The sequence below is a fragment of the Arvicola amphibius genome, chromosome 11 (genome assembly GCF_903992535.2).
Source record: "Arvicola amphibius chromosome 11, mArvAmp1.2, whole genome shotgun sequence".
Lineage (NCBI taxonomy): Eukaryota > Metazoa > Chordata > Mammalia > Rodentia > Cricetidae > Arvicola > Arvicola amphibius.
Genome location: NC_052057.2, coordinates 663,243 through 690,659, shown reverse-complemented (window position 1 = coordinate 690,659; position 27,417 = coordinate 663,243). Strand labels below are relative to the sequence as shown.

Here is a 27,417-nt window from a genome sequence, read left to right as displayed (position 1 = left end):
CATATTCATATGTTTATGATTTCTTTTGTAACCTACTGGGCCATCTGTGTGGCCATCTGTGGAACTTTGCATTGGATTTTGGTTTGGTTCACAAGTAGACAGTAGTTCTGTAGGAAGAGCTGGGACCCCATGAGCCCTTTTGCCATTCATAACTGACTGTTGAGAGGGCCAGTCTTGTGTGGGCCTGCTGCCATTCTTGTTGGGCCCTAGACAGGTGACCGAAGCTGCTGGCTGGGTTCAAGATTATTAATAACCATGTCAGATACAGAAGATTACTTTTCATAGCCCCTCACCCTGCCTTCAAACTCTTAAATCTTTCCTACTCTCTTCTGTAATGCTCTCTTGAACTTTTGAGTGTGTAACATAAACGTCTTGTTTATGTACTCAACAGTTAACGTATTCTCAGCAGCTTGAGCAGGCATGAGTTTCTACATTCACAGCCATTCACGGCAAGAGAGGCACTTGTGTATGGGAATAAACATAGGCATTTAGACAGCAACTTGACTTTTCAACAGTAGTAGGTTCCTCTCTAGACCCTATGACTTCCCTACTCATATATCTGTAGTTAGAGTGCATGCATGGGTTTTCTTTCTTTGTAATCCACACTTCCTGCCTCAACTTCCTGAGTGTTGGACTTGTAGGCATGTACCACCACACCTAATAATCAATTGTTTTAAAAACTTATTTGTGTTATTCATGTCTTTCCTGATGATCACACATTACTGGTCCATTATTTTGCTTTTCATGATGAAAATAATTATTCATAAGTTTAAGTATGTGCTACCATTAAATGGTGTTTTAAACCATGCTTTTATAGTGAGATTAGCTTGTCTTTTTTGGAATATTTAGTTAATTGTCATTTGTTTTCACTAAAAGTTTCTAAAGAATGAGATAAATGACTTTTAGATGTCACAAATATATATTAAATTTACTTACATTATTTGAAATAAGTTTGCAATGACATTTACCTTGACAATTATATTTAGACTTGTTTGTTCTTACTTTTTATTTATTTAGTGTCATTTATAAACTTTTGGCATCAAAAAGTGAAGGAATCAGAGTGCAAGCACTCAAGGCACTGGGCTACTTTTTAAAGCATCTGGCCCCAAAGTGAGTATGGTTGAAACCTAATGTGAGCTGTTGGATAGTATGCATTTAAAGAATAATTGAGTTTGAATTAATAATCAGAAAAAATAGTCTGTATTTTCTTGTTGTGAACCCCAAAACTCTGTATTTTGTAATTTCTTTCATGTTATTTTAGGAGAAAAGCTGAAATCATGCTTGGGCATGGGTTGTTTTCGTTGCTAGCTGAGAGACTCATGCTTCAGACAAATCTAATCACAATGACCACATATAATGTTCTGTTTGAGGTAAGAATGTAATTAGAATTTACTCATTAATTTATTATGAAGATGTGTGTATAATTGTTAGTATTTAAGTAAAATGAGATCATTTGTCTATAATACACCACTTTTAAATTATTTATATAAAGGCAATATGAATTTCAGAAGTTTATTAATTATGAATTATTAAGTAATCTAGTTAGCTCTATTTTGTGTTTGTTTCCTTGTGTTGATTATTTGATGTTTTATTTTATAATGAAGTAAAAATAGCATTATGATGTTAAAGGTATTTATGTGTCTAAGCTACTTAACATTGAAAATACAGGATTATATCATAAATTTTACTTTTGAAAAGGCATCTCATTTATAGCTCATGCTGTTCCAGAACCTAGCTCTGTAGCCAAGACAGGCTGTCAAGTCTTGGCAGTTTTCCTGCCTCATCCTCCTTAGAGCTGGGGTTATAGGCATGAGTCCTGTGCCCAGCTGCGCACACGGAGCTTTGGTATTATGCTTAGACTTCGGTAATGGTGATACTCACCAAGCTATTGTGCTAATGTAGTTTGTTGTTTACCTTTGCAGATTCTTATAGAACAGATTTGTACGCAGGTGGTCCATAAACAGCATCCAGATCCTGATTCTACGGTGAAAATACAAAACCCTCGTATGTATTCTACCTTTTGTGTTTCCGTGTATAATGTGTTACTTTGTATCTATTTTAAAAGCAAGAAATTTACTTTTCCTTTGTTTTCCAAGTCTTAGTTTGTTATTCATTGTTCAGAGTGAAAGGGAAAAATTTAAATGTAAGAATTTTAGAGTATTTTATCAACTTGGGCCATGCTGTTCTAAAATAGTAGCTGAGACTGAATAATTCAAAAAAGTAGAATTTATTTTGTGTGCTCAGAAACCAAGCTGAAAGCTCCTCTATTTGATTTGGTAAGGGCTGCTCTGCCCACTGAGGAAGACAGAGCAAGCAAGCTGAGAGCCGCCCTGGAGCCCTAAAAAATCACCTTCATCTCATTAATTGGAGAGCTCTCAAGGCCTGATTAGCAAAGGCCCCACCTCTTAGCCGTGTCATGTGGGTAGCACCTGCATTGTGGAGATGACACATTCAAACCTTACCATTTGATTCTTTAATGCCTAACTAACTGACTCAGAAGATGCAGGCAGTGTAATGTTTGAGAAACAGCTAACCTGGGGCTGGAAGAAGGTGTCTCAGACGTCAAGAGCACTGATTCTTCTTTTATTGGGCCCATGTTAAATCCCAGCAGCCATATGGTACTAGTAGGATCCTGTCCCTTCTGGCCTCTGTGGTCATTCCATGGCCATGGTACACAGACATACATGTAAATTAGACACCCACGTACATTAAAAAGAAAAAATAAGATAGAGGTGACGTGGGTTCAAATCTTTACCTATTTTACTAGTTTGAGACTTTTATGAACTCTAAAATAATGATAATAAGAAGTATCTACATTCCGTGTGGGAAGCTGGTGGCTCTGCTGGATGTGTTTCCTTCTGTATATCCTCAGAGTAGTGCAGTGACCTTATTATCATGAATATCATCATTTAATAGTTTGGTAGAAAACTTTTAAAGTTATCAAAGAATTTAGAAATTATTCTAAAAATATCATTAATTCTGTGGAAGAGTATCTTCATTTTGTTATTTTGAATGTTTAATTTCACTCATCAGAATTCTTGACAAGGGTCTGACGTAGAATTCTTAAACTTTTAATTAGGTAGCTAAGGTTTTAGTATATTGTTTAAATTTATAGTTAAAGCTATTTTTAATAATCTGTATAGTTCAGACTAAGTGTTTTAAAAAGTTTTTTCCATACAAAATGTCCATTCAGTAGCAGTTTTGTGTGCATTTTCTGGGGATGGGGTGTTGAGTAAATTTTATTTTCCTTTTTTTTTCTAATTTTACCTTTAAAATTAGAGAAAAAATATTTAGAGCTTTAAAATTTTATTTCATAAAGGAAAGACTATGTATACCATCATTTTTGTTGTATTCTTTTTTCTCCTTAAGATTTTAATTATAGTGAGAATTTTTGTTTGTTTTTAAGATCAACTTTGATCTTTGGTAGAGACTAAACATTTTGCTCATTTATAATTTAAGCTTGAGCTGTATAATGCAACTCTGGCTGGGCTGTGACTCAGTGGCACAGCATTTGTTCATCATGCCAAGACCCTGGGTTCCATCTTAAGGAGTGGGAGAAGCCATCAAAATGACATTAAATCATTGTCTTGTTTATAAGTTCCTTCTAATGAATGTATGTTTGTTTTTGTAAATTTAAAAATTCTTTAAAATATAAGTTAGCATGTTTTTCCAATTTTTGTAAAATGTTTTCAATAATATTTATAAAGAAAAGCTAAAAAAATTGTTTACATTAATCTACCTTCATGAATTTTTTGTGTTTGGTTTTTACTTATTTATGAACTGTCTTACAGAGATACTAAAAGTAATTGCAACCCTACTTCGAAATTCTCCCCAGTGCCCAGAGAGCATGGAGGTTCGCCGAGCCTTTCTTTCTGACATGATTAAACTTTTTAATAACAGTAGAGAAAACAGGAGGTAAGCTGGAGCAGAGAGCATTCATTTACACTCTTCATACCTACTTTTGGATCATTCAGTCTCTCTTATAAAAATTCCTTTGTAGTGAAGAGGGGAGAGGGCCTGCCTGGGCGCCAATCTGTAGTGAAAAGAGCAGTGGGCAGCTTCCTGCCACCCGGCTAGCTTTACCCGAAATCATTACACAGAAACTGTATTCTTTTAAACACTGCCTGGCCCATTAGTTTCAGCTTCTTATTGGTTAATTCTCACATCTTGCTTTAACCCATATTTAGTAATCTGTGTAGCACCACGAGGGGTGGCTTACCAGGAGAGATCTTAACCTGCGTCTGTCTCGGAGGAGAGGAGAGGAATGGCGTCTGCCTGAGGTGTCTGCCTGACTCTGCTTTCTTTCTTCCACAATTCTGTCTACTCCGCCTGCCTAATTTTCTGTCCTATTAAAGGGCCAAGACAGTTTCTTTATTAACCAATGAAAGTAACACATAGATGACCCTCCTCCATCATTCCTTCTTAAGAGTGTATGAAGTAACACAGAGTTAGATTCTTATTTTCACATTGTTATAATTGTTTTGAATATATTATAGATAACTATGTTATCCAGCCCTCCACCTCTCACTCCCCTTTGAGACAGGGTTTCTGTGTGTAGCCCCGACTGTCCTGTAGCTCCCTCTGTAGAGCAGGCTGCCTTCCAACTCAGATCCACCTGCCTCTGCCTCTGCTTCTGCTCTGGGGTTAAAGGCTTGAGGCAGCTATCCCGCCTGGCCAGTTTTTTAAAAACAGAATTTGATTTACTGTTTAGAATTCTGTTGATTTTATAGCTTTTAATAATTCAATATTTCTTTAATAACTTTTAGGAGCTTGCTTCAGTGTTCTGTGTGGCAAGAATGGATGCTTTCTCTTTGCTATTTTAATCCTATGAATTCAGATGAGCAAAAGATAACAGAAATGGTGTATGCCATATTCAGAATCCTGCTTTACCATGCAGTCAAATATGAGTGGGGTGGCTGGCGCGTGTGGGTAGACACGTTATCCATCACACATTCAAAGGTAAGTTACTCTATGCAAATGTATGTTACTTTAAGTACCTATAATTTTTAATTTTATTTAAGTAAGAATATTAATATGTTTGAAATTAAAGAAAGGCAAGTTATTTTCTGAAGATATAGTGAAGACTAAAAAGGCATTAATAATAATGTTACTAATTTAGATCTGAAATAATTATTTTTAATGACAGTATTATGTGTGTTTCAACTAAGAAAAGTTGAACATCATGGCATAGCATATAGGAATTTATATTTTCATGTATGCCACACGTAGATATTTTTCTCTGAATTTTTATTGTTGTTAGAAAGTTTTGAACACAAGGTGGCGCACCATGTTCAAAGATGAAAGGTTTTTTTTTCTTCTTGTAAATATTATAATGTTGAATAAAAAGGAAAGTATGGCTTATATTTGCACTTTGCTCAGGGCAAAGTCAGGTAAAAAACTGGTTTCAAAGAAACTACTCGCCTATTTTTCTGTTTTTAACACAACATCCGATGTAACCCAGATGGTCATGAATTCACTATTTAGTCAAGAGTGACCTGGAACTTGTGATCCTCCTGTCTCCACTTCTATGTTCTGAGTGGTCGACTTATGTCACCTCTTCCAATATGTTCTTTGCTTTTTTAGCTTTAAAAATTTTAATGAAATATTCTAGACGTTGAAAGATACAAAAAACAATGTACCTAATAGCATTTATAAAATTAAGTACCCCTTCTCAAATGTTTTGTCTATCATTCTTCATTCTATTTCCTATTCTTACTCCCCACTAAAGTAATTTGATGTTACTATTACCGTATCTTCTTTATACTCTGACTACAGTGCATACCTTCATATAATTCTTTTAGTTTTTTGTTTTGTCAGTTCTACGTATTGAACGTAGTGCAGTATGTGTGTCATCAGACCTTTATAAATAGTGTCCTTTTTTGTGTTTAAACTTAAGGTTAGTGCAAGCATGTTAAATGGATTTTTTTTCCCAAATCATTGTTTGTGTGCTGTTGCTTGGATTCATCCATATTTTCCCCTGGAGTTGTGTGCGTTTTCTCAGTTGTCTCAGTCCTCCATGCTTGGACTTTATTCTTCTACCAGTTGGTGAGCAAACGATGCATATTTGGGAGTTTATGTAAATTCTTAGAACTATAATGTGTAAGACTTCATAAGATAATTTCCTCTCTCATACTAGTGCATACATTTATATTCTTACCACCATTTATCTTTGTAAGTTCTTATTGTTTCATTACCACTTCATCACTTTTTCTGGAGTATAAAATATTTGCCAAGGTTTAATTTTTAATTGAAGTACCATTAGAATCTAAATATTTGTTTTCTTATTATGTGGTTCTGCATGCCTTTAATCCTAGCACCAGGATGTAGAAGAATTTCTGTTAGAGGATCCAAGTTCAGGTACTAGAACCTGTGTCAGATGGCTCAACTGCCTTTACCTCTAGCCCCAGGGGTACCCAATATCTATCTATCTCAATATATATCTATCTCAGGGCATCTGCATTCATACACACAAACCCAAATGCGCGCGCGCACACACACACACACACACACACACACACAAAATTAAAATAATTAAAAGTAAATATTAAGAAAATCTAGTGGGAAATAAGAAAATTAACTCTTTATGAAGTGCCTTTGTTCCCATGCATAAAATTTTTGAGACTGATCAGTTTAGTCCAGAGAACACTGTTCAGGTAACCAAGGACAAAATCATGCCTGTTACAAATAAGAATTTGGAACATAATAACTCCCATCTATGTATTTACTAATATGTGGCTGTTGGCGCACTACAAGGGTAAATTGAATATCCCTTGAAAATCCACATGACTCTTAAAGCCTCAGCTGTCCAGAATGAGATCCTGTACAGAGAGTCCCCTCTCGATGTCCTTGTTTTTGGTTTGTACTTTTGCCTCCATTGCAGTAGGGGCTGCTGCAGTCTGGGGGATTCTCTGCTAGCTGGGGGATTCTCTGCTAGCTGGTTTTTACCTTTCACAGAGAGATAATGAGAGAAATTGCGTTGCATTTGAGCCTCACATACATTTGGATTAGATTTCAAAGCTATCTCTTGGGATTGCAGGTTAAGAAAGTGCCAAGCAAGAAGCATTTTTTTTTTCATGAGTTCTGAGTGTACATGAGTTTACCTTAGAAAGGATGGCTTGGGAATATAACCTCCAGAGAGATGTTGGTGTGTCACCAGAAGAGTCTGGGAGTCCTTGAGTTCTTTTCGGAGGATCTGTGACGCTCTCCTCTCCAGCTACATAACTCTATGGGATCGGATTTTCTTGTAGATTTCTACCCAAACAATATAGTGCCACAGACCCTATGTAATATTAGGAATATATCAATCTAAAAACAACATCTTGTTTCCTCAGGCAGTTTATTTCTTTTAATAGCAAGATTATTTTTTAAAATTACCTTTTTCACATATGTTTGCCTTGTTTTTCATTGATGGCATTGATAGAAGTATTTTCTAACTTTCACTGCTTGACAAAGAACTACACTCTGGCTGTAGGTTACAGTTATTTTCAAATACGCCATGCTGAGTTAAGTCTTTCTTTATACAGCCCCATCTGTTTAGTGGAATCCTTTACGTTGTTTAGGGTTTCAGCTTTAGATGATAGCTTACCTGGTCACCCACTCTGTCTGAACACACAGCATGTAATCTTTGTAGTGCCTCATGTCGCTCTGTCTTGATTGCATGTATCAATCTGCATCTCATGTAATGGTTGAGAGATCGTGGACGTTTCATATGATCTGTACCTGCATGATTGCCTGCTTAACTTTCTGCTTTCCTCTCTGTCTCTGTCTTCTCCCTCTCAGCAGATATCACCTCCGTACATCCTTTTCTCTTCTCTCCAGTCTCTCTACCCAGTCTGTTCTTCTGGCCTTCTGGCGGTTATATATACACATACGTACACATATATGTAAAGTAAACTTCTGTACAAGGACGTTTGGATAATCCTCTGTCTATACAGGAAATACTTTTGCTATTTTCATAAAATTCTTTTCTGTCCACCTTAACATTAAGCTGATAATGTAGTATAAGATGTTTTACTTTTTTAGAAAAGAGTATATGAGATATGGAGAGTCTAAAGAAACTGAATGTGTACCTTACTTTATGATTTCTTAATAGATTTTTAATCATAAAATATTTGTTTGCCTTTTTGTGAGTTTAAATTTGGTGCAGAGAATGTTAAAAAAAGGAAATAAAATATTTTTATATAGTATTTGCAAGCAACATTCATTCATTTATTCACTTATTTATCTATCCAGTTATTTGTATTTATTTATTCTAGACATAGATTATATAGAATAAATTCAGAGTGCTCAGAGAGAAGAGGCAGGCATTGTTCAGTTTATATTTTTCTTTACGTCAGTGCCTTTTGATTTGAAACAGATCTTAAAACTGCTTTGCAAAGAAAATAATTGCTTTAAGGAGAGGCCCTGTGTCTACTTTCCGATAAAAGCCAGTTCTCTGCCTCCTTTTCAAGGAAATGCTGACTGAAGAAATTGTGGAGTGTTTTTATTTTGTATTTTTAAATTGAACTAAAACTATTGCTATGATGATATATTTAAAAAAAGCAAGCAAACAAGCTACCAAATGGAATTGTGAGAGGGCAAAGAAAAACTTGTTTCAAGTTGGCTCTTGTAATTTCAACTTTAAATTTTAATTTCCCATACATATATTTTCATTTTCTTTGTGGGGATTTTCTTCATTGATTAAAAGTTAAAAGTTATTTTTTCTTATAAAATTTATACAAAATAACTTATTTAAGAGCTGCTACATTCATTGTTTTTGGTTGTTGAAATGTTAACAGTTATTTTTAAAATGAGCAACTTGTGCTCCTAGTGATAGGTATGAATTACTTAGTTAAGGAGATGAACAATTTGTAGTATGCTAAAAATTCTGTTGAAGTTCTTGTAACCAAATTTTCTATGTGTGAAAGTGTCCATTTAAATGCATTTTAAGTACTTTCTTGCATGTGGTTTTATAATGAAGCTTACCTTTTGCGTTTTGCAGTGATTTGTGGTTTTCATATCACAAATTTATATTGTAGTTCTTGATGAAGAACCGGTGTGTAAAGAACTTAGTTGCAGAATTGGAAAGCTTTTGCTTTTGCAGTTGCACCAGGATATATGCAGCAGCTATAAAAAGCCAAAGAAACTCAATTGCAGTTTTATTGTTCAGTTTGATAGATTTCCTGCCACCTTTGTAGCAGGGAAGCTGTTTGTCATTGTGTGCTGTCCCACCAATAGTGGAACTAGGTTTTATAAGCAGTAATAGGCTTCTAGCAACTGCTCTGGGCTGCTTACTGTGAACCGGGGGTTTCCGATGTGTGCCCAGCAACCTGTGTAATTTCATTGTTGTCTGTGTTTTCATCTTTAATAAGTTTCCCTCTTTTTAGAAAAGGGTGAACTGTAATACAGTTAAATAATAATGTTTTCATTTGGTATGCTGTAATGTTTATTTAATTACACTTTAAATTATTCCAATTTATTAATTGTGAGAATGACCTAAAATGCTCTTTTTTTATATAAAGAAATGGAGCTTCAATCTTTAGACAATGTATTTTCTCTAGATCTGTGTTGCCAAAAGATGCAAAATAATGGACAAGTAAAAATTAATAGTACTTGAATTACAAATGAAGTGTGAGTTAGATTGTGCTCAAATGGATGAATTTGAATAAAATACTTAAGGACCTTAGATTATTAGAGTGTGTTACCTACTGTTAGCAGTTTGGAAAATGTTTAATTGTTCATTTCAGTCATGTTGTAGACAAAATGGTAGAATAATAAGATTTAAAAAGTCACCCTGTACGAAGTTTCAAGAGCCAATGAGATGGCTTAGCGGGTAAAAGTATATATTGCCTACCTAACCTGATAAGCCTGAGTTTGACCCTTGAACTCATAGTTAGAAGGAGACAACTGACTTCCACTTGTGCTGTGGTGCATGAACACACATACACTCATACACAAATAAAATGCATTTTAAAAAAATAAAAAAGCAATAGTCAAAAGGTATAAATTTTTCATGTTTTACAGATTTTCATTTTATGCATGATTGATGAAATAGCTTTGTGTTAAATAATTTTTAAATAAAAATTCCTTTTGCTGTTTCTTTTAAAATTTGAAAGTAACACAAAGATTTGTATATACACAAAACCACTGATATCTGAATATGACTTAATATTAGTATTTGGGTAGGATCCTCAGGTCCACTAATCCATATATGTAAATATACAAACAACAAGTAATTTTCTCCCAAAATTTTGGTTGTATTTATGTTTTTTAATGGTTTGTTTCCATTTAGTGGCAGAACTACTTGACATTTTAATGATTACATAGTATTTGATATATGTGCTGTGTTATAGTATAAAAAAGTAAATTTCTGTGTTATAGTATAAAAAAGTAAATTTCTGTGTTATAGTATAAAAAAGTAAATTTGGCTTTGGCAGTATGGAACATCTAAATGTAACGAACCTTTACTATCCTTGAAATGGTTCTATTCAGATTTGCTTTGTTTTCTAGAATTCTCCAGAATTTTATTTGGAAGAGCTTTTAGAAGTGATCACTAAAACAAAATTATTAATTTATACTGTACTGTATTGCATAAATATTAACTTTCTTACTGTTGCACCGCGATGCCATTTTCATGTGTGTACATCCTTCATTCTTATCTCTTTGTAGGATACATCTCTAGAATTTCCAGAAAGAGTTCTGTGTTTTAGAATGTTTATCATGCATTTTAGAATGTTTTAGTAGTTGCACGAAACTGCTTCCTAAAAATTTTTAGTAGTTTATATAGTAGATTTGCATGCAAGCATGTGTTTAGATTTTTTTTCAAGAAAATAAAATTGGTCAGATGAGATCAGGGGTATGGCCATTCTTGTGCCTTCTCTTTCTTTCTCTTGTTTAGCCTTACCCAAGTTGAATACGATAGTTTTTGTTTGAGCTTATGTTTTATTTTTTTATGTTTTGTTTTGTTGTTTTCTCTTAGAAGCCTCTTCTTTAATGAGAGACCTATGTGGATGGGAGGAGGTACTGGGAGGAGTTGAGGGAGGGGAATTACAATCAGGATATATTGGATGAGAAAAGCATCTTATCTTTGCAAAATTAGGAACAAAGAAAATAAAATTGATGATGATTACTTCTTATTAAAGTAGAAAAGATCATTACGTTATTTATTCTGCGCTGCTGCTCTTTCTGCAGTGTTGGGGAAAGCCAGGTCCGTGAGTACTGGGCAGAACCCACTCTGAGCTGTATCTCTAGCCATTGTTTTTTGTGACAGAGTTCCCCTGTATAGCTTAGGCAGTCTCCCTTTTTCTATTTCTTTTTTTCATTAAAAATATTTTTTCCCATATAATATATTATGATTATGGTTTTCCCTCCCCTTCTATATTGGTTTTCCAGATCCTCCCCACCTCCCCATACGTCCAACTCCACACCTTTCTCTCTCTTTAGAAAACAGAAAGAAATAAAAAACCAAATCAAACTAGAATAAAACAAAACAAAAAACAAAGAGCACAAGAATAGCACACACATACATACACACAGCATAAAAATACATAATTAGAAATCATAATATATAAGCAAAAGACCTGTAAGGAAAAAAATGGTCCAACAAACGTAGTTTGAGACAAAATATCTTCAAAAATGCCAACTGCTGCTGGGCACGAGGCCTGCTCTTAAGTGTGGTTCATACACATAGTAAGTCTCCATTGAAGAAAACTGATAGTTTTCTTTGAGAGCGGTTGTCAATTAGAGATAACTTCTGGTTAGGAATGAGTTCTCATGTCCATTTTTCTTCTCAGCACGGTGAACCTGTCTGGTGCAGACCCATGCAGGCCTGCGCATGCAGGCCAGTGTCTCTGTGAGTTTATCTTGTGTGTCTGTCCTGCGCATGCAGGCCAGTGTCTCTGTGAGTTTATCTTGTGCGTCTGTCCTGCTGTGTTTAGAGGGCCTTGTTTCCTTCGTGCCCTCCGTCCATCCTGGCTCTTACAATCTTTCCACTTCCTCTTGAATAGTTCTCCCGAGGTATTGTAGGAATCTAGCAGAGTCACTGTATCAAGGATAAACATTAGAGCAGAATAGTTGCTTTCTGGAAGCACTTTAACCATGAAGGGTTTTTGGCGGAATTCAGTGATTGTCCTCTGTGATTGACAGAGTTGTTTTTCTGAAGCAGCTTCACAACCTTTGCATGACTTTAGCCACAAAACACTTCTGGCACACCTGGGCTCTTGGGCTATTGGGTACTGCAGTATGCAGTAATGACCAAAGTGGCGGGGGTGTGATGCTTTCCTTCAGAAAAACATAGATTAGATCAGGGACTTTGGTATGAGGAACTTGTTTATCTAAAAAACAACTTTGTCTAACAATCAATAAATATGCCTTTGAACAGCTGTTCGAGGGTCAGTCCATCAGAAGCTGGGCATTCCTGCTGCCACACAGGCCTAAAATCTATCTTGGAGTGACCTCTACCTTTGATGACCCATACAACAACACAGACCATCCGGTACTGACGGGAGAGGTTTAATGAAGACATCCCGTTTAGGACTGATTGTTCCAGTATCTCTCATTCTCAGCACTTTTTTTCAGTTGTGGGCCTGTATATTAATTAACATCTCTACTGCAAGAGGAAACTTTTCTGTGATGGCTAAGTGAGACCTGATCTATGGGTGTAGCAGAATGCCATTAGAAGTCATTATATTGCTATGTTCCTTTGGCAGAACAGTGGTGTTTGGTTTTCTCCAGGTTCGTGGCCTATCTAGTCTCATATTCTTGCCCACCTAAGCAGCGTCAGGCATGGGTTCCATGTTATGGAGTGGGCCATAAATCCAATCAAATAGTGGTTGGTTTCTCCCACAGCTTTGTGCCACTACACCAGCATATTGTGCAGCAGGTTACTACTGTAGATTGCTGGATCTGTAGCTGGGTTGGTGGTTACCTTTCTCTTCTGGTAGCATGCAGAGTACTTCCAGTTCCATGGATATCAGGAGGCTCTAGGTAGTCATCAGTTTTACTTCTCCGTGCTCAGTGAGTTTTGTGGGTATTGTCTTCAGTAATAGTGTGAAGACATGCGATCAGTTTGTGAAGGACAGCTAGTAAGTAACCTTGGCAATAGCCTGAGTTGTTTGGGTGTTTCCATGCGGGTCCATTTGGCCAACAATTCAATTAGATATAACTCATTCTTGGCACTAAAGATTTCATTTGGTGGCAAGAGAAGCCTAGTTGGGTCGTTGTCTCCTCTATTATTATTATTATTATTATTATTATTATTAACCACTAGATTTGGTTTTTTAAAATTTTTTTATTGCTTTATAAATAATAACATTAAAAATTTCCACTTCCTTCCCTCATCCCATTTCCTTCCTGCTCCCCCACTCCTCCTCTCCCCTCCCCCTCTAGTCCTAAGAGAGGGCAGGGTACCCTGCCCTGTGGGAAGTCCAAGCCCCCCACCATCCAGGCCTAGGAAGCTTTGCATCCAAATAGACTGGGATCCCAAAAAGTCAGTACATGTAGTAGAGACAAATCCCAGTGCCATTATTATTGGCTTCTCAGTCTGTCCCAATTGTCACCCACATTCAGAGGGTCCAGTTTGATTCCATGCTTGTTCAGTCCCAGTTCAGCTGGCTTTGTTGAGCTCCCATTAGCTCAGGCACATTGTCTCAGTGGGTGGACCAACCCCTCGCGGTCCTGACTTCCTTGCTCATATTCTCCCTCCTTCTGTTCTTCATGTCTCCTCCATTATTTGGTGATTCCATTTAGATTTTTTTCATATATGTATTTTAAGAAGCTTCTACTGTAATAGGTTTCCATATGACCACTCAAATGGTAAGGTCGTCTTTGAACTCCAGATTCTCCTGCCTCTGTCTCACAAGTGCTAGGATTATGAATTTGTACTATCACAATCTGGTTCCTGTATTATTTTGTCATGAGTTGTCTTATCTTTACGTAACGAAAATCATAGAGTTGCTATTCAGTATTTGTCAGTGATACCAAATGCTTCCAGTATTGTGATGAGTCATCAATATGTTAGCTTTTGCTTAAGAACTTAAACATGAACAAGGAATCACTTATGAAAATGAGCTTAATTGAGTGCATTGAAAAGGGTGAACGGTTACTACTTAGGAATTATGGCACTCTATGAAAATTTGAGTACCAAGTTTTTCTTTTGTTTTAAGTAAATTCCAGAATATTCCCACGTATTACCATATTTAATAGAGATACTAATGATCTTAAGGATTTCTCTTTAAATTATATACTCATGTCATATTGGTAAGGAAATGTTGCTTAAAGCATTTTATGAAAGGAGGAAGTTTATTTTACATTTATTATGGTTGCTTACTAATAATTATGGTGAACTTCAGAGTAAGAAGTACAGATTTGTGAGAAAACTCTTGTAGGGGAGAAAAAGCTTTCCTTCCTATCTGTTTTATCTTAATGGCCAGGCCATTGGCAATTAGACTGACAAGAGTAAATAAGTCTATCAATTCATTTAAAATAAATTTTAAACCCTCCATAAGGATATAAATCAGTGAAACCATTAAATTTGCTATTTTTGTGCTGTGTTAGACAAAGAGGAAACATTGTGGAAAGACATAAGATGAAGAGGTATGAGCTACAAGTAAATTAGCAAACTGTCCGAAGTTTAAATTCCTCCCAGTATCCACTCTTTGTGGAATTAAGGTTCTTTTCCTCCCATTGCAGGGAGGGTGTCTTTGGGGGCATGTCTTAGTTTCATGACTTGTTTCTTAAGACAGGGAGCTTTAGTTCAGAGGTCTTTCCAACAGCTTTCAGTTCCTCAGCTTAAAATACATTAGATGAATAAAACACTGTATTTTTTGATAGACCACTCTGAACTCTGTCAATTGCAAGCAAACAAATACCAAAAAAACCCAAAACAAAAAAACCCAAAAAAACCAGACAATCAAACACAGTTCTTCTAAAACTCAGAGTCAAAAGACCAGTAGCTAATTAGGAAGAACTGCTTAAAATTCTAGATTAGTATTCCCAATTAGAAATTATAGAAAGAGACAATACAATTATGTCCAAGGGGGGCAATCAAACATCTCATGGAAGAATGTGTAAAAATTATTTTAGATTTATAAAATATTCTTTACCAACTTATTATAAGAAGAGTTTAAAATAATATTATTTTGATCTAATTGACCAAAAATAATTAGGTGAAAAAAATTTGGAATATTGGTTACATTTGATATGTTTAAATAAAAAAGGAAGCTTTTTAATATGACAGTTTTTATAGGACAATTTATATCTGTGTGTATATGCAAAACAATACTCAGGCATAACACATGAGAAATGAATAGTTTGATTAATTACCCGACTGGTGGCAGAATTTTTGCTTTTGAGGTAGATTGTGGTAGAAAGACATTTTTATACCATATACTATTTGTATTTGAGCCATGTGGTCTTACCTATTTCAGAATCACTTTTGGCTCATTGTATGAATGAATGTACAGTGTTTATGGCCTATATCACTTGTTTTTCTTATGGGGTAGTTTCCCTTTGTTTTTAAGCTTGTAAGGTTATTTTCATAATACATTCACTTAAATAGTTTCCCTGAGATAGCATATTCCTCAAATTTGATTTCTCACTAGAAAACTTTAATAGTAGAAAAATTATTGAATATACATTTGAATAAGTGCTTTGTGTATGACAAATCAATATTTGTAATTTTATTTTACTATTTTACTTCTGCCATGTAGGAATGTTGAATGCTGTGTTCTATCAGTCTCTAAAAGATCTTGTTTGTGGTAGTGATCTTTTGACTGATGTACATTGATTTCTCATAGGGAATGATTTAGTTGCCTTGAAAACACATGTCTTATTTATCTGTTGTGGAAAACATTGTTATCCTAAGAACTAGAAACCAAGATATCGCCTTCAACAAACATTGTACAAATTAACACAGTCAAAAGATACACTTGTTTAAAGCAAATCTAGTTGCTAGACATGCCTACCAATTTTTAAAGGGTCTAAACTTTTATGTGTTAAGCATTCTTAATATATGAAATAAAAGATAATAAGTGTCCTAGTTAATTTCTCCTTTATCTCCTAGTTAGTAAATTTGAGTGTCAACTAAGTTGTAGGAAGTGGCAAAAAGTCTTGTTGTTAATAGCACATAAGTACCTTTAACTGGGGGTTTAAAGAAGTGCTTTCCAAACATTACAAACAGCTATAGATTAGCAATCAAATGATTGTGAAGATTAATGAGTAGTCTTTTAGCTGGGTAATTTAGAACAATATCTGGTAATTAATTGTGAATTATCAGTTTTAAGTCACAAATACCTTTAGAAAAGTGCATAAAAAGATAACAACAGAGGTAATTATTCAATTATCACTTAGCTTTTAGAATGTTGGAATAAATTAAAGGTAAATTAGTAAAACAACTGAATTTAAAATTTTAAAAGCATTTCAAATCCTGAAAGTAAATGCTATCTAACTTGTAGTATTTTTTCCTCTTAATAATTCAGTCTCCAATCCAACATGACAATAGGATGAATCTGTATTATATATATTTACATTTACATATATTACATACTTGGGATTTCAAAATGTTTGGTCTTGTGTTCTGTCTTATAAAGCTCAAGCTTTTGTATTGCGCAGAAAGAGAGAGAACCAAAAGGAGACACCATTTGTAACCAGTTCAAACTTTGAAAATAATGGTTAACCTTTGTGGGAACATTTGACTTTTTTCTCCATTATGAAAATAACTTGTATCCATTAGCTAAGTATAAATAAGATTTTGGTTCTTATAGCTGTATTTAGAGCTGCCATAATATCAAGGATAATTAATTTATTTAAAAATTTTCTTCTGAGGATAAATGATAAAGAAATGGGTTTTCATGTTATTAAAGCTGTATATTATCCAGTGTGTAATGCTCTTTCCAGTGGGCATATACTTAGATTCTAGTATGATATCTAGATAGGCTAGAGGAATTATGAATTCTTTTCCCATCTGTCTTTATGAATAAGTTTTGTGAGTAATTATGTTCTTATAATTTCATGGTATGCCACCTGTTATTCACATTATTTTATCAAAATGAGGAGTTATAAGTAGCATAAGTTCTATCATTAGTTATACATTTATGAAATTGTTGAAAGAATTTTAATTTTATGTTCTATAAGTTGTGCTCATTAAAAATACATCTCTTAACTGATTATATATATTTCTTGTAGGTTACTTTTGAAATACACAAAGAAAATCTTGCCAGTATATTTAGGGAACAGCAGGGAAAAGGTGATGAAGGATTAGGGCCATGTTCTTCAAGTCTGGTTCCAGAAGTTCCTGATGTTACCAGGGATGGTGATGTTTCAATTGGGCCCCAACACTCAGATCTGAAGGATTCTCCCAACTCTCCTCATTTTACTAGAAATAGTGATGAGAACTCAAGTATTGGAAAGGCAAGTTCAGTGGATTCTGCATCTAATATCGAACTGCAGACACCCGATATGTCTAATGACCAAAAGAAAATGGAGCAAGGAAACCAAGAGTTACTGGATCAAGCCAATTTAGAAGAAATAGCAACAAACGAGACAGAGGATGCATGTGATTTAGAAGCGTCTTCTGAGGCAGTAGAGTCTATGACTCTTGTCTCTAATTCTTTCGAACTACCTGGCAAAGATACTGTGGTCATCAGTGAAATAAGTGCTTCCACAAGATCTCCCTCAGAACAAGATGCTGCAGAGTTTCCGGAATTACTGGAAAAGTCTGGAGTAGAGGAAGAAGATGATGATGATTATGTGGAACTGAAGGTAGAAGGCAGCCCTAGCGAGGAAGCCAGTCTGCCCACAGAGCTCCAAGGGAATAGTGTGTCTGTAGTTGCCCCTGAAGCCACATGTGAAAAGGACTGTGAAGTTCAAGAGGAAGCGCCTGTTACTAAGATTCAAAATGATACTGAAACTGGAGATTCTAAAGATTCTATGTTCATAACTATGGCCACACCAGGGCCTTTAGCTACCTCACCAGAAGCTCCTGCTTCCCCAACAACTGTACAGTCAGACATTGATGAGGTGCTGGATGAAGGGATGAAAGCAACCAACCCTGCTGGAGAAACTGAATCAGTTAGTGATTGTGTTGATAATGGCTCCGAGGCTCCCGTTACTGCCGAGCAAAAGATTGCTAAACTCGATGTTTCCAGTGTTGCTTCCGATACTGAGAGGTTTGAACTGAAGGCAAGTACAAGCGTGGAAGCAACCCAGCCTCAACGACAGGGGCTTGAGGTAATTATAGAACTGTCTTTACAAAAACCAAAAAGTATGCATATTTTCCCTGCATATTTGTTTGTGTTCACTGTGTGTACCTGTATTGTCTCTTTGTCATGAATTTGCACTGTTAAAAACAGCGTGGATGCTTTTATTTGGTTAGTATAATATTACTAACAATTATGTAAGTGTATATGTCAAACGGTTATATAATATTTGGCAATTAGTCTGAATTTATGACTATTTTCTCATTCATTCAATTTTGTGGTGCTGAGGATTGAACCCAGGGTTTTATGTATGCTATGTAAATACACTCCTACTGATCATACTCTCAAGACTAATGTGAGTTCATTAAGTGGCTATCACCAATCATTACCACCTTCAAACTTTAGAATTGGCAGAAGTTTAGCTTATAAAGCAACTATAGAAAATACTTGCTTTTCCTTCTTCAGCTAAATCAGTTCTAGCACATTGCTTTTCCACCTAAATCTGGGACTGTGTATTTTCCAGTGCATAAATGTGGTTTCAGATTTAAGGGTCTATTTGTACTATGAGGGGAGTCTGTGTGATTGAGATGCACAGCTTTCTTTTTAATCAGTATTTCACAGTGACATGGCTACACGTGATTATTACTGCTTTTTCCCCACCTCTTTTTCTTAACCTCTTTTTCTCATTTCCTCCCCTTTTTTTTGGTTGTTTTATCTGCTCCTTATTATGTTTAGTTTTGTTAATTCTTATTTTAACTAACAAAGAATAATCTACTGTCTGGACAATAAATACTGTTGTCTTTGCTAATCAAAATTAAAAACTGCTTGATTCCTTTGTGAAATCCTGCACAGTGACAATGTCCACAAGAACATGGCTCCATGCTAATTATTGTTAAATTGTGGTATTAGTATTGTTGATGGCTTTGCTTTAGCTGTATGGTATGACTACTTGTTTATAGGTCTCTCTTTGCTAATGTTTTTCTTTTTGAAGTTAAACCTACTTTATAACTTCTTAAACTTTTCTTTATTAGGTATCAAGGCAACAGGAAGAGCCAGGGCAAGGCACAGCCCCAGACGCTGCTGAGCAGCCAAGGAGGGACCCCAGATCTACCATGTTTCGTATTCCCGAGTTCAAGTGGTCTCAGATGCATCAGCGCTTGCTCACTGATCTCTTATTTTCCATAGAAACAGATATACAGATGTGGAGAAGGTTTGTTCAAGTGTTCACTAGAGATGACATATATAAATCTTAGTTTCTCTTTTCAAAGAAATTTATGTAAATATTTTACATTACTCTACACATTTGATTGAAAAAGCAAATTATTCTACGTTGGTGTTTTATCACATTAACCTATTCTCCGTTTTATGCATGGAAACCCATTTTGAACTCAAGACCATAAAAATTCAAGATCTCCCTTATTAAAAATTACTTAATGTTTTATATAATTTTTCCATACTAGAATTAACTAGAAGGTAGGCGTTCCAAGTAGACTTATTATTGTAAATGCCAAAATTTAGTTTAAGTTCATGTACGACATTGTTCATATATTTATCATAAGAAATCTATGTATTTTCCATTGTGTGATTTGCAATTTTTAAAGAACCCAGTTTGTTGATTTTTGTTTGTATGTGACTCTTACCATATTTAAAAGAATTTTATACCATTATATAAGAAAGTAGTAAAAATTAATTTTTAATAGCACATGTAGTACCGTTTGCCTCTTAATTTTTGCTTTTACTTCTCAATAAGTATGGTTTCATTCAATTCTTTAACTCAGATATATGATGAATAGTGTCTGTGCTTTAGCAAAGCTGTGTGTTGAACATAGATAGTAACTGCCTACGAAGAGTACTTACTTTACTTGTTTTGAGGCAGTGTGCAGGGTGATTTAAAAGCATCTTCTTTTCTGCCTCGCCTTCAGCAGGCATACTTTGGTTTCCTTTCTTTAGCTTCATCAGTAAACATAATTTATCTTTGGACAGCCACTCAACAAAGACAGTTATGGACTTCGTGAATAGCAGCGATAATGTCATCTTTGTACACAACACAGTTCATCTCATCTCTCAGGTGTTAGACAACATGGTGATGGCTTGTGGGGGTATACTCCCATTGCTCTCCGCTGCCACGTCGGCCACGGTAAGGACTTACCTGCTGCACACAAGTGGTGTGATAGCATGGATGCATCTTATGATTAAAGTTTAATGCAGTGGTTGCTGTGCATCATAACTGGTGTAATAAAACACACACCTTCATATTTACCTGAAAAAAATCTTAGCATGTGTTGCAGGAATGAAAAACCTATAAAGAATGTTACTTTATTAGGCATGAGTAAGCTCATGAAGAATACGATGGAAGTATTCTCGTTGTTTTTTTTTAGATCGAAAGAGCAAAAGAGCAAATCAGTCTATTGTTCTAGATTTCCAGAAAGCCTGAACTTGAAAAAAGCTAGAAATTTGCGGAAGGCATCTAGTAAATGTAGACATAATTACCAGACTTTCTACTTTGCAGCACGAGCTGGAGAATATTGAGCCTACTCAAGGTCTTTCAGTAGAAACCTCAGTGACATTTTTGCAGAGGCTAATTAGCCTTGTGGATGTGCTTATATTTGCAAGTTCTCTTGGATTCACTGAAATTGAAGCTGAAAAAAATATGTCGTCTGGAGGAATTCTACGGCAGTGTCTCCGACTTGGTAAGCTCTTAAAAGCCATTAGTTAAGAATTGTATTTAACGTTTTCAGTCATCCACAGTGATGGATAAGTAAAACTTTCCTTATTTTGAGGAGAATGTGTATGCTTGTCATGTTCCCACATGCCTGCGTTTTGGAGTGCATTGTAGTAGTTAGCGTGTTTGTCATGGGGTGGGCATAATCAACATGCTGCTAACATGATTCTGATTAACAGTCACCCTTCTCTGTTAACTTCTCTTTTTTTCTGAGGTAGTGCCTTGCAGATTTTATACATCATCATCAGATCTTCTTTGCATGCATATTTATCTTGGGTGAGGCCCAAGTTTGTCTTCCAAGTACCATGAGATGCTGATCCCTTTCTCTTCCAAACACACTTCAGTAGGCATGGTCTAGGTGGTCACCACTCAAGTACACTTCTATTCAAATAAGCTTGGAAAGTTTATTAAAGTAGTTAACAAAAACATTAAATCTCAGTTTTCTGGGACCACTTCTTACTTTTAAGTGAGTGCAGATGTCCTCAGAATGACGTTTGACTGCTTGGTCTTAAGACGGCTTTGCTAGATAAAGTAAACCCCTCTTCTTTGCATAAGGTTTCCTGTATCTAGGAAAATACTGAGATTTGGTTAATTGACTTACTTATGGAGACAATATAGTGGAGAGAGAGGACCTAAGAAATGGGAGCAAATCCTTAGGAATTATGACGTCTGCTGTTTTTATAAATGACTGTCTTCATAAAGTCATAATAAATATATCATTTATTAACTTCTGTCATTAGTGTTAAGTTTGATATTTTAATGACAACCATTTTATTCTTTTGTCCATGAGAGAATTGTAGATCAAAAAATTAGGAAATTTATCTCAAATTTAAAATCATAATTAGTGCAGTTGAAATCTGAATGTAAATTTTTCTGCATAGGCCTGCTCTGTCTTTAAACTTATTAGGATTTCTGAGCTGGGTTTGCTGTACACAGTGTTAGATTAGCTGACTCTCATTCTGAGGCTCTGGGTTCAGTCCTTTGCAGCAAAGATAAAACCATTTCTGATTCCCTTTAAGCAGGACTCCGTAAATTGTTTTTGAGGTGCTGCAGGACATTTTTTGAAATAGGATTCTATGAAAGTTGGTTTTGAACTTTGAAGTTGAAGATGACATTTGAACTAGCGATCTTGCTACCTCCTCCTCTCAAGTGTTGGAGTACAGGCCTATACCACTAAACCTTGTTTTATGCTGAGACTAGGGATTAAACCCAAAGTCTCAGCAGTGCTAGATAAGCACTCTGCTCCCTGAGCTGTTTTCCCAGATCCTAACCGTAGCAGAGAATAAAATCAGACAATAAACATTAGGTGAGAGTCTAGGGACATTTTAGGAATTTGTCGAAGGTAATCTGTTTTGAATAAAGTGTAACGGGAATCATACTGTGTAGGTGATTCATATCTTTGCTGTAACCTTAAATATGACTTTCTTATCCTTCCCAACCTTTGTCTTAAAATGCAATGTAGTGTGTGCAGTGGCTGTGAGGAATTGCCTGGAGTGTCAGCAGCTCTCACAGCTGAGAGCTCGAGGAGACGCAGCACAACGCTTGAGAACAGTGCATGGCCTGGTGCCCATGGGGAAGTCTGCAGCAAAAGTAAGATGTGGGATCATTCATTTCACAAAAGCATATCTGTATTCCACAATTAAGATGCTAACAGTTTGCTCATTTCAACATCAAGCTAAATAAATCTGAAATAGAGTCTTAAATAGTCATTATCTTTTGTCAGTATGACATATTTATGTTTAAATACATGGTAAATATTTGTATACTTACTCTTGACTGTTTTTCTAATACTTTTCCTTGTTGTTATGTCAATTTTCCCCATGTGACGTCCCTTGCAATAACCAACTCCCACAAGAAAAAATAATATGGCATGGTTTTCTGATACTTTACTGTGTTCTTTAAATCTGTTTAATGTATATATGTATTGTTATTATTGTTTTATTTCAAATAGAGCCCAGTGGACATTGTAACTGGCGGTATATCTCCAGTAAGAGATCTTGACAGGCTCCTGCAAGACATGGACATTAATCGGCTTCGAGCGGTTGTTTTCAGAGACATTGTAAGTTCAAATATTTCCTTCAAGAGTTCTCTTAGCTAGTATGTGCTTCCTCTTGGGCCTGAAGTCCTTAAAGTAGATGCCCTGAGAGGTAATACAGAGGGTTTCAACAGGCAGGCCTAGAAAACAGGATTCTTGGCAATGTTTTTTTAGAAGCTTACAGTGGCAATAAGGATTATCTGAATAAACAACTAGTTTATCAGAGTGAAATAGCAACCCACTGTCACATAGAAAGTACTGCCTGTTCTTCTCATGAGCTTAGGAAGTTCCAAAACTTCAAAAACTTGTGTAGATTCATAACTCCATTTTATAGATGAGGAATTTGAGGTATGGAGATCTTCAATAACCTGGCCAAATGATGTTTTTAGTAAATGGTAGTCAGAATTGATACCCACTTGTCTTGCCTCCAGAATCCTTGCACTTATTGTAATGACATGTGCTGTCTTCTAACATTGTATTTTTTTTTTTTTTTTTACTGAATATTAACTTTTTTTCATGGAACTCGCTCTGTAGACCAGGCTGGCCTCAGAGTCACAGATATCTTCCCGTCTCTGCCTCCTGAGTCCTGGGATTAAAGGCATGGGCCACCACCACCTGGCCCCTCAAGGGATTTTTAAAATATAATAAAGGATACTTAATGAAATGTGTCTCCTATTGTGGTATTTTAGAGCTGTGACTATAGTTACTTGTCTTCCTGCCCTTTTAACTTTTTAAAAGAAAATAATTTTGTTTTAGCAGATTTTGATGTTAACGTTTTATAAAATATAATCTTAAAGTCATTTGTAATCTCACTATAGGGACTGTTATCTTTAGTAAGTACCTGTTGAAGAACACTTATGATCTATTTCGTATTGGATATTCTATGTTTCATAGGAGCTTTTCAGAGCAGTTTTCTTTTCCCTACTCTTTCTCTGGTATTCCAGGGCCCTCTGATGTTCTTGATTAGGTCTTGATTCAAGCATATACTCTGGAGTATTGTCGCTGCTGAGTAGGTTTGGAGCACTGAATAGTACAGGACGAGGTGCTGTGTACGTCGTACCTCATTTATAGCCCTTAGGAAGATGGCAGGGCTAGGTTGTTTTCTGCTTAAATCCATGGTTACTAGAAAGAGGTGGAGGAAGGGAGTAATTTAATGTGATGAATAAGGAATTAGTTAGGCATAAGTAGCCAATAATTGGCTAAGAAGACCACATAAATGATTTGCTTAATGCTCATATTGGTAGCAGTTATAACACATGGCAGGAAAGGGATGTTCAATAAAAAAAGGAAAAATGTACATTTACCCTTTCTACCAAGACTGAGAAACTTATATGTGAAAACTTACAAGGTATCATAGATTTTATCATATTAGAAATGTGTCTAAGAATTGTTTCAAGTAGACCTGTTCAGGGAGAGTTTGATATCTGATTTTTTTTTTACCTGAAGTTATATCTAAAACTTTTGACAATAGTTATTATAGTCTTGTTTATTTATTTATTTATATTTATTTTATGAGAATGGTTGATAATAATTGATATTTAATATATTTGTCCCTTAAGTTCCCATCTGTCTTTTAGGGAACAAAGCTAAAGCCTGGGGCAAATACCAATATGCTGGCATATATGTTTAGACTTAGAAGCTAACCAACAACTGACCTCATGAGATTCATTTAATTTTAGGATTTGATAGACAATAATTTTTAAAATTAAAATTATTAAGCTAAGCCTTTCTGAGGTGTCAACAGAAGGGATGTGTGCGTAGCCCCTTCGTTGCTAGTCACGTGCAGGCCGCTGTAGAGCTAGGATGGCTGCCTCCATACCTCACTTTAGTTTGTCCTCCCTTTGAGGAGAATGCTTTGTATTCTGCGTGTGTAAGTAAATACTCCGAAGATTCATTTTCCACCGTTTCTCTGTGTGATAGCTTTACTTTTTACTCCTGGATGTTTGTTCTGGATATGCTGGGTATCATACTGCAACACTGCTGTGATGTTAAATTTATATAATTGGATTTTTTTTATGAGAAATAAAAATAATCAGTTACCTTTATATTGTGGCGATTGCTATTTGAGTAACCATATAAAGTGTGGATTACTATGTTTCTTAAGATTGCGCACTCATTTTTGAAATTTGAATCATGTTTTCTGTTTCTGTGTTTGAAAGTATGAACATTTTTTTAAAGGCACTGCCAAGCATATTTGTGAACTTTGCTCAAATGTATTTTTAGAATTATTATATTTAGTAATAAATTATTATACAAATGATACATTATTTTCTGTGCACATTGAAGGATTCGTGAACATCATGTATATTTAAATGTTGTAGTATGAAATAAGATTAAAATGTTAATAGCGGCATGAACAATTACTTTTGTTTTTTTCTCAGGAGGATAGCAAACAAGCCCAATTCTTAGCTTTGGCTGTTGTGTACTTTATTTCTGTTCTGATGGTCTCAAAATATAGAGACATTTTAGAGCCACAAGATGAAAGGCACAGTCAGTCTCTTAAGGAAACCGGTAGTGAAAATGGGAATGCTTCACTTCCTGGTAAGTTTCTACATTTTATCCCCTGATACCCAACTTCAAACAGATCTTTATCTGGTTAAGTCACTGATTCTGGAACTTAAGCCCATTATGTGTCAAGTGAGACCATAGGTTTATATTTACTAATAGCAAAATGTTTTATCTTATGATTACCAATAGCTTGTGTATCATAAAACTAACATAATATGTAAGTTATTTATCAATTATTTACCTATTGGTAAATCTTGACCAATATTTTACATATTGTATAATTATTTACAATTGGGAGATGAGCTTTGTTCTGTAAGTGAACCATCTAATAAAAGATGAGAAAGTGTTATCCTTTATAAGTAAAGAGTCCAACGTTTTTAATTTATTATTTGCTGTGAAGGGTAATTCAGTCTCTCACAACAGAGTTCTAGGAAGTTGTTTAAACAATTAGTAGGGATAACTATAGTTTTAAAAGTAGCTTTCAGTTATAGAAGTATAGGTAAACAGCTTTGATAGTTATAGAACTAGCTGCACTGAGGGGAGGGGGTATTTTTCTTGTTTTGTTTTCATTTAGTACCTATTAGGTACTTGTATCCATGCATGTAGATTTGTACCTACAGGAAGAAAAAGACTCTACTGCCATGAAGCTTATCTTTGGCAGAAAAAGACAAGATTTTTTTTAATAGATAAATTTTATGGTATTTTAGAGGACAGTAAAAGTGATAATAAATAAAATATCACACATGATAGGAGAGATGGTTTATGTATTTTTCTTTAAGTGAAATGAGCCATTATTGGAATGTTGAGCACAGAGTTATAACTGATATGTATTTTTAAAATAAGACTCCGAGGCCAGCGTTCAGCTGATAAAGCATTGGCCCGCAACTCTAATGATCTGAATTCATCCCCAGTGGAAGGCGAGAACTGAGGCCTGTGAGTTGTGCTTCGCATGTGCACCGTGGCTTCTGTGCTAGTGTTCAAATATATAAACGTATACCATACGTACGTTATAAACACATGCAGCCATAATACATAAAAAATTAAATACCATTTTGGATTCTGTTTTGAGGACACACCTCAGAGGGGAAGAAAGAACTAGTGTTTGGTTCTGTGCTGCCATGTGACCTAGAACATTGAAATTAGTGGTTTAAAACTACAACTATCTTAACATTTCATGATTCTGTGGGTGTCATTTGAATATGGCATGTTGGGAATGCTCACCCTGCTCTATATGTTTCCTGGAACTCAAAGTCTTAGGATGGCTTTTCTGCTGCCTGGTTACTCAGATGAGGGTGCTGTAGGCTAGGGTTGGCTGAGAGAAGCACCTGAGCTCCTGTCATTTGGGGGAAGGGTCTTGAGTCTTATGTTAATTTAATTCTTTTTTTTTCCCCCATTAGTTTGAAAGGCTTTTCTGCTTCTCTGTAGTCTCCCTCATTAGTGTAGAAGTCAGTTAAATTTCTAAACTGAGCTGGTTTGGAGTCTGGTAAAGTCAAGTCTGGCAGGCCTTATTAAAACTCAGCCTGGGAACTGGCTGTTACTTCTGATTCTTTTCTGTTGGGTAACCATTCTATTGGCCTAGCTAAGATGGAAGGATTTCTTAAATACCACTAGGCATGAGTCAGTAGGATCATTAAAGTAATTGCCTTCGACTACCAGTTAGGAGGACAGTACTTGTATCCATGTGATAACAATGTGATAGCAATTGATGTGATAACGTGATGGTTTATGACTTTAACCTCACAGATAACAAGAGGCAGTCAGATTCTAGATATATTTGGATGACAGAAGAACAGTACTTCTGAACATTAATTTGGGTATTTTAAAAAGAAAAGATATTCAATAATTATACGGTATACTGTAGTATATCAAGGGTGCAATATTTCAGTTTCCAACCTGTTGACATTTGATATCTTTTGACATATAAGATGTAGGGAAGGCAGATAAGAAACAGTCACACACACACACACACACACACACAC

The 27,417-nt window shown here is 35.5% G+C and overlaps 1 protein-coding gene across 3 annotated transcripts in view; it reads left to right on the top strand.

The window, feature by feature from the left end:
• Window positions 1-27,417, top strand: part of Lrba (LPS responsive beige-like anchor protein) — a 481,883-nt gene that overhangs the window by 81,351 nt on the left and 373,115 nt on the right. For all 3 annotated transcript variants that reach the window (XM_038347328.2, XM_038347329.2, XM_038347327.2), the window contains exons 18-29: window positions 1,018-1,110; window positions 1,262-1,370; window positions 1,923-2,004; window positions 3,792-3,915; window positions 4,767-4,959; window positions 17,161-18,204; window positions 19,205-19,383; window positions 20,157-20,310; window positions 20,683-20,863; window positions 22,358-22,485; window positions 22,847-22,954; window positions 25,312-25,471. In XM_038347328.2, the coding sequence (XP_038203256.1) occupies window positions 1,018-1,110; window positions 1,262-1,370; window positions 1,923-2,004; window positions 3,792-3,915; window positions 4,767-4,959; window positions 17,161-18,204; window positions 19,205-19,383; window positions 20,157-20,310; window positions 20,683-20,863; window positions 22,358-22,485; window positions 22,847-22,954; window positions 25,312-25,471 (2,555 nt within the window). The remainder of the gene's footprint in view (window positions 1-1,017; window positions 1,111-1,261; window positions 1,371-1,922; window positions 2,005-3,791; window positions 3,916-4,766; window positions 4,960-17,160; window positions 18,205-19,204; window positions 19,384-20,156; window positions 20,311-20,682; window positions 20,864-22,357; window positions 22,486-22,846; window positions 22,955-25,311; window positions 25,472-27,417) is intronic.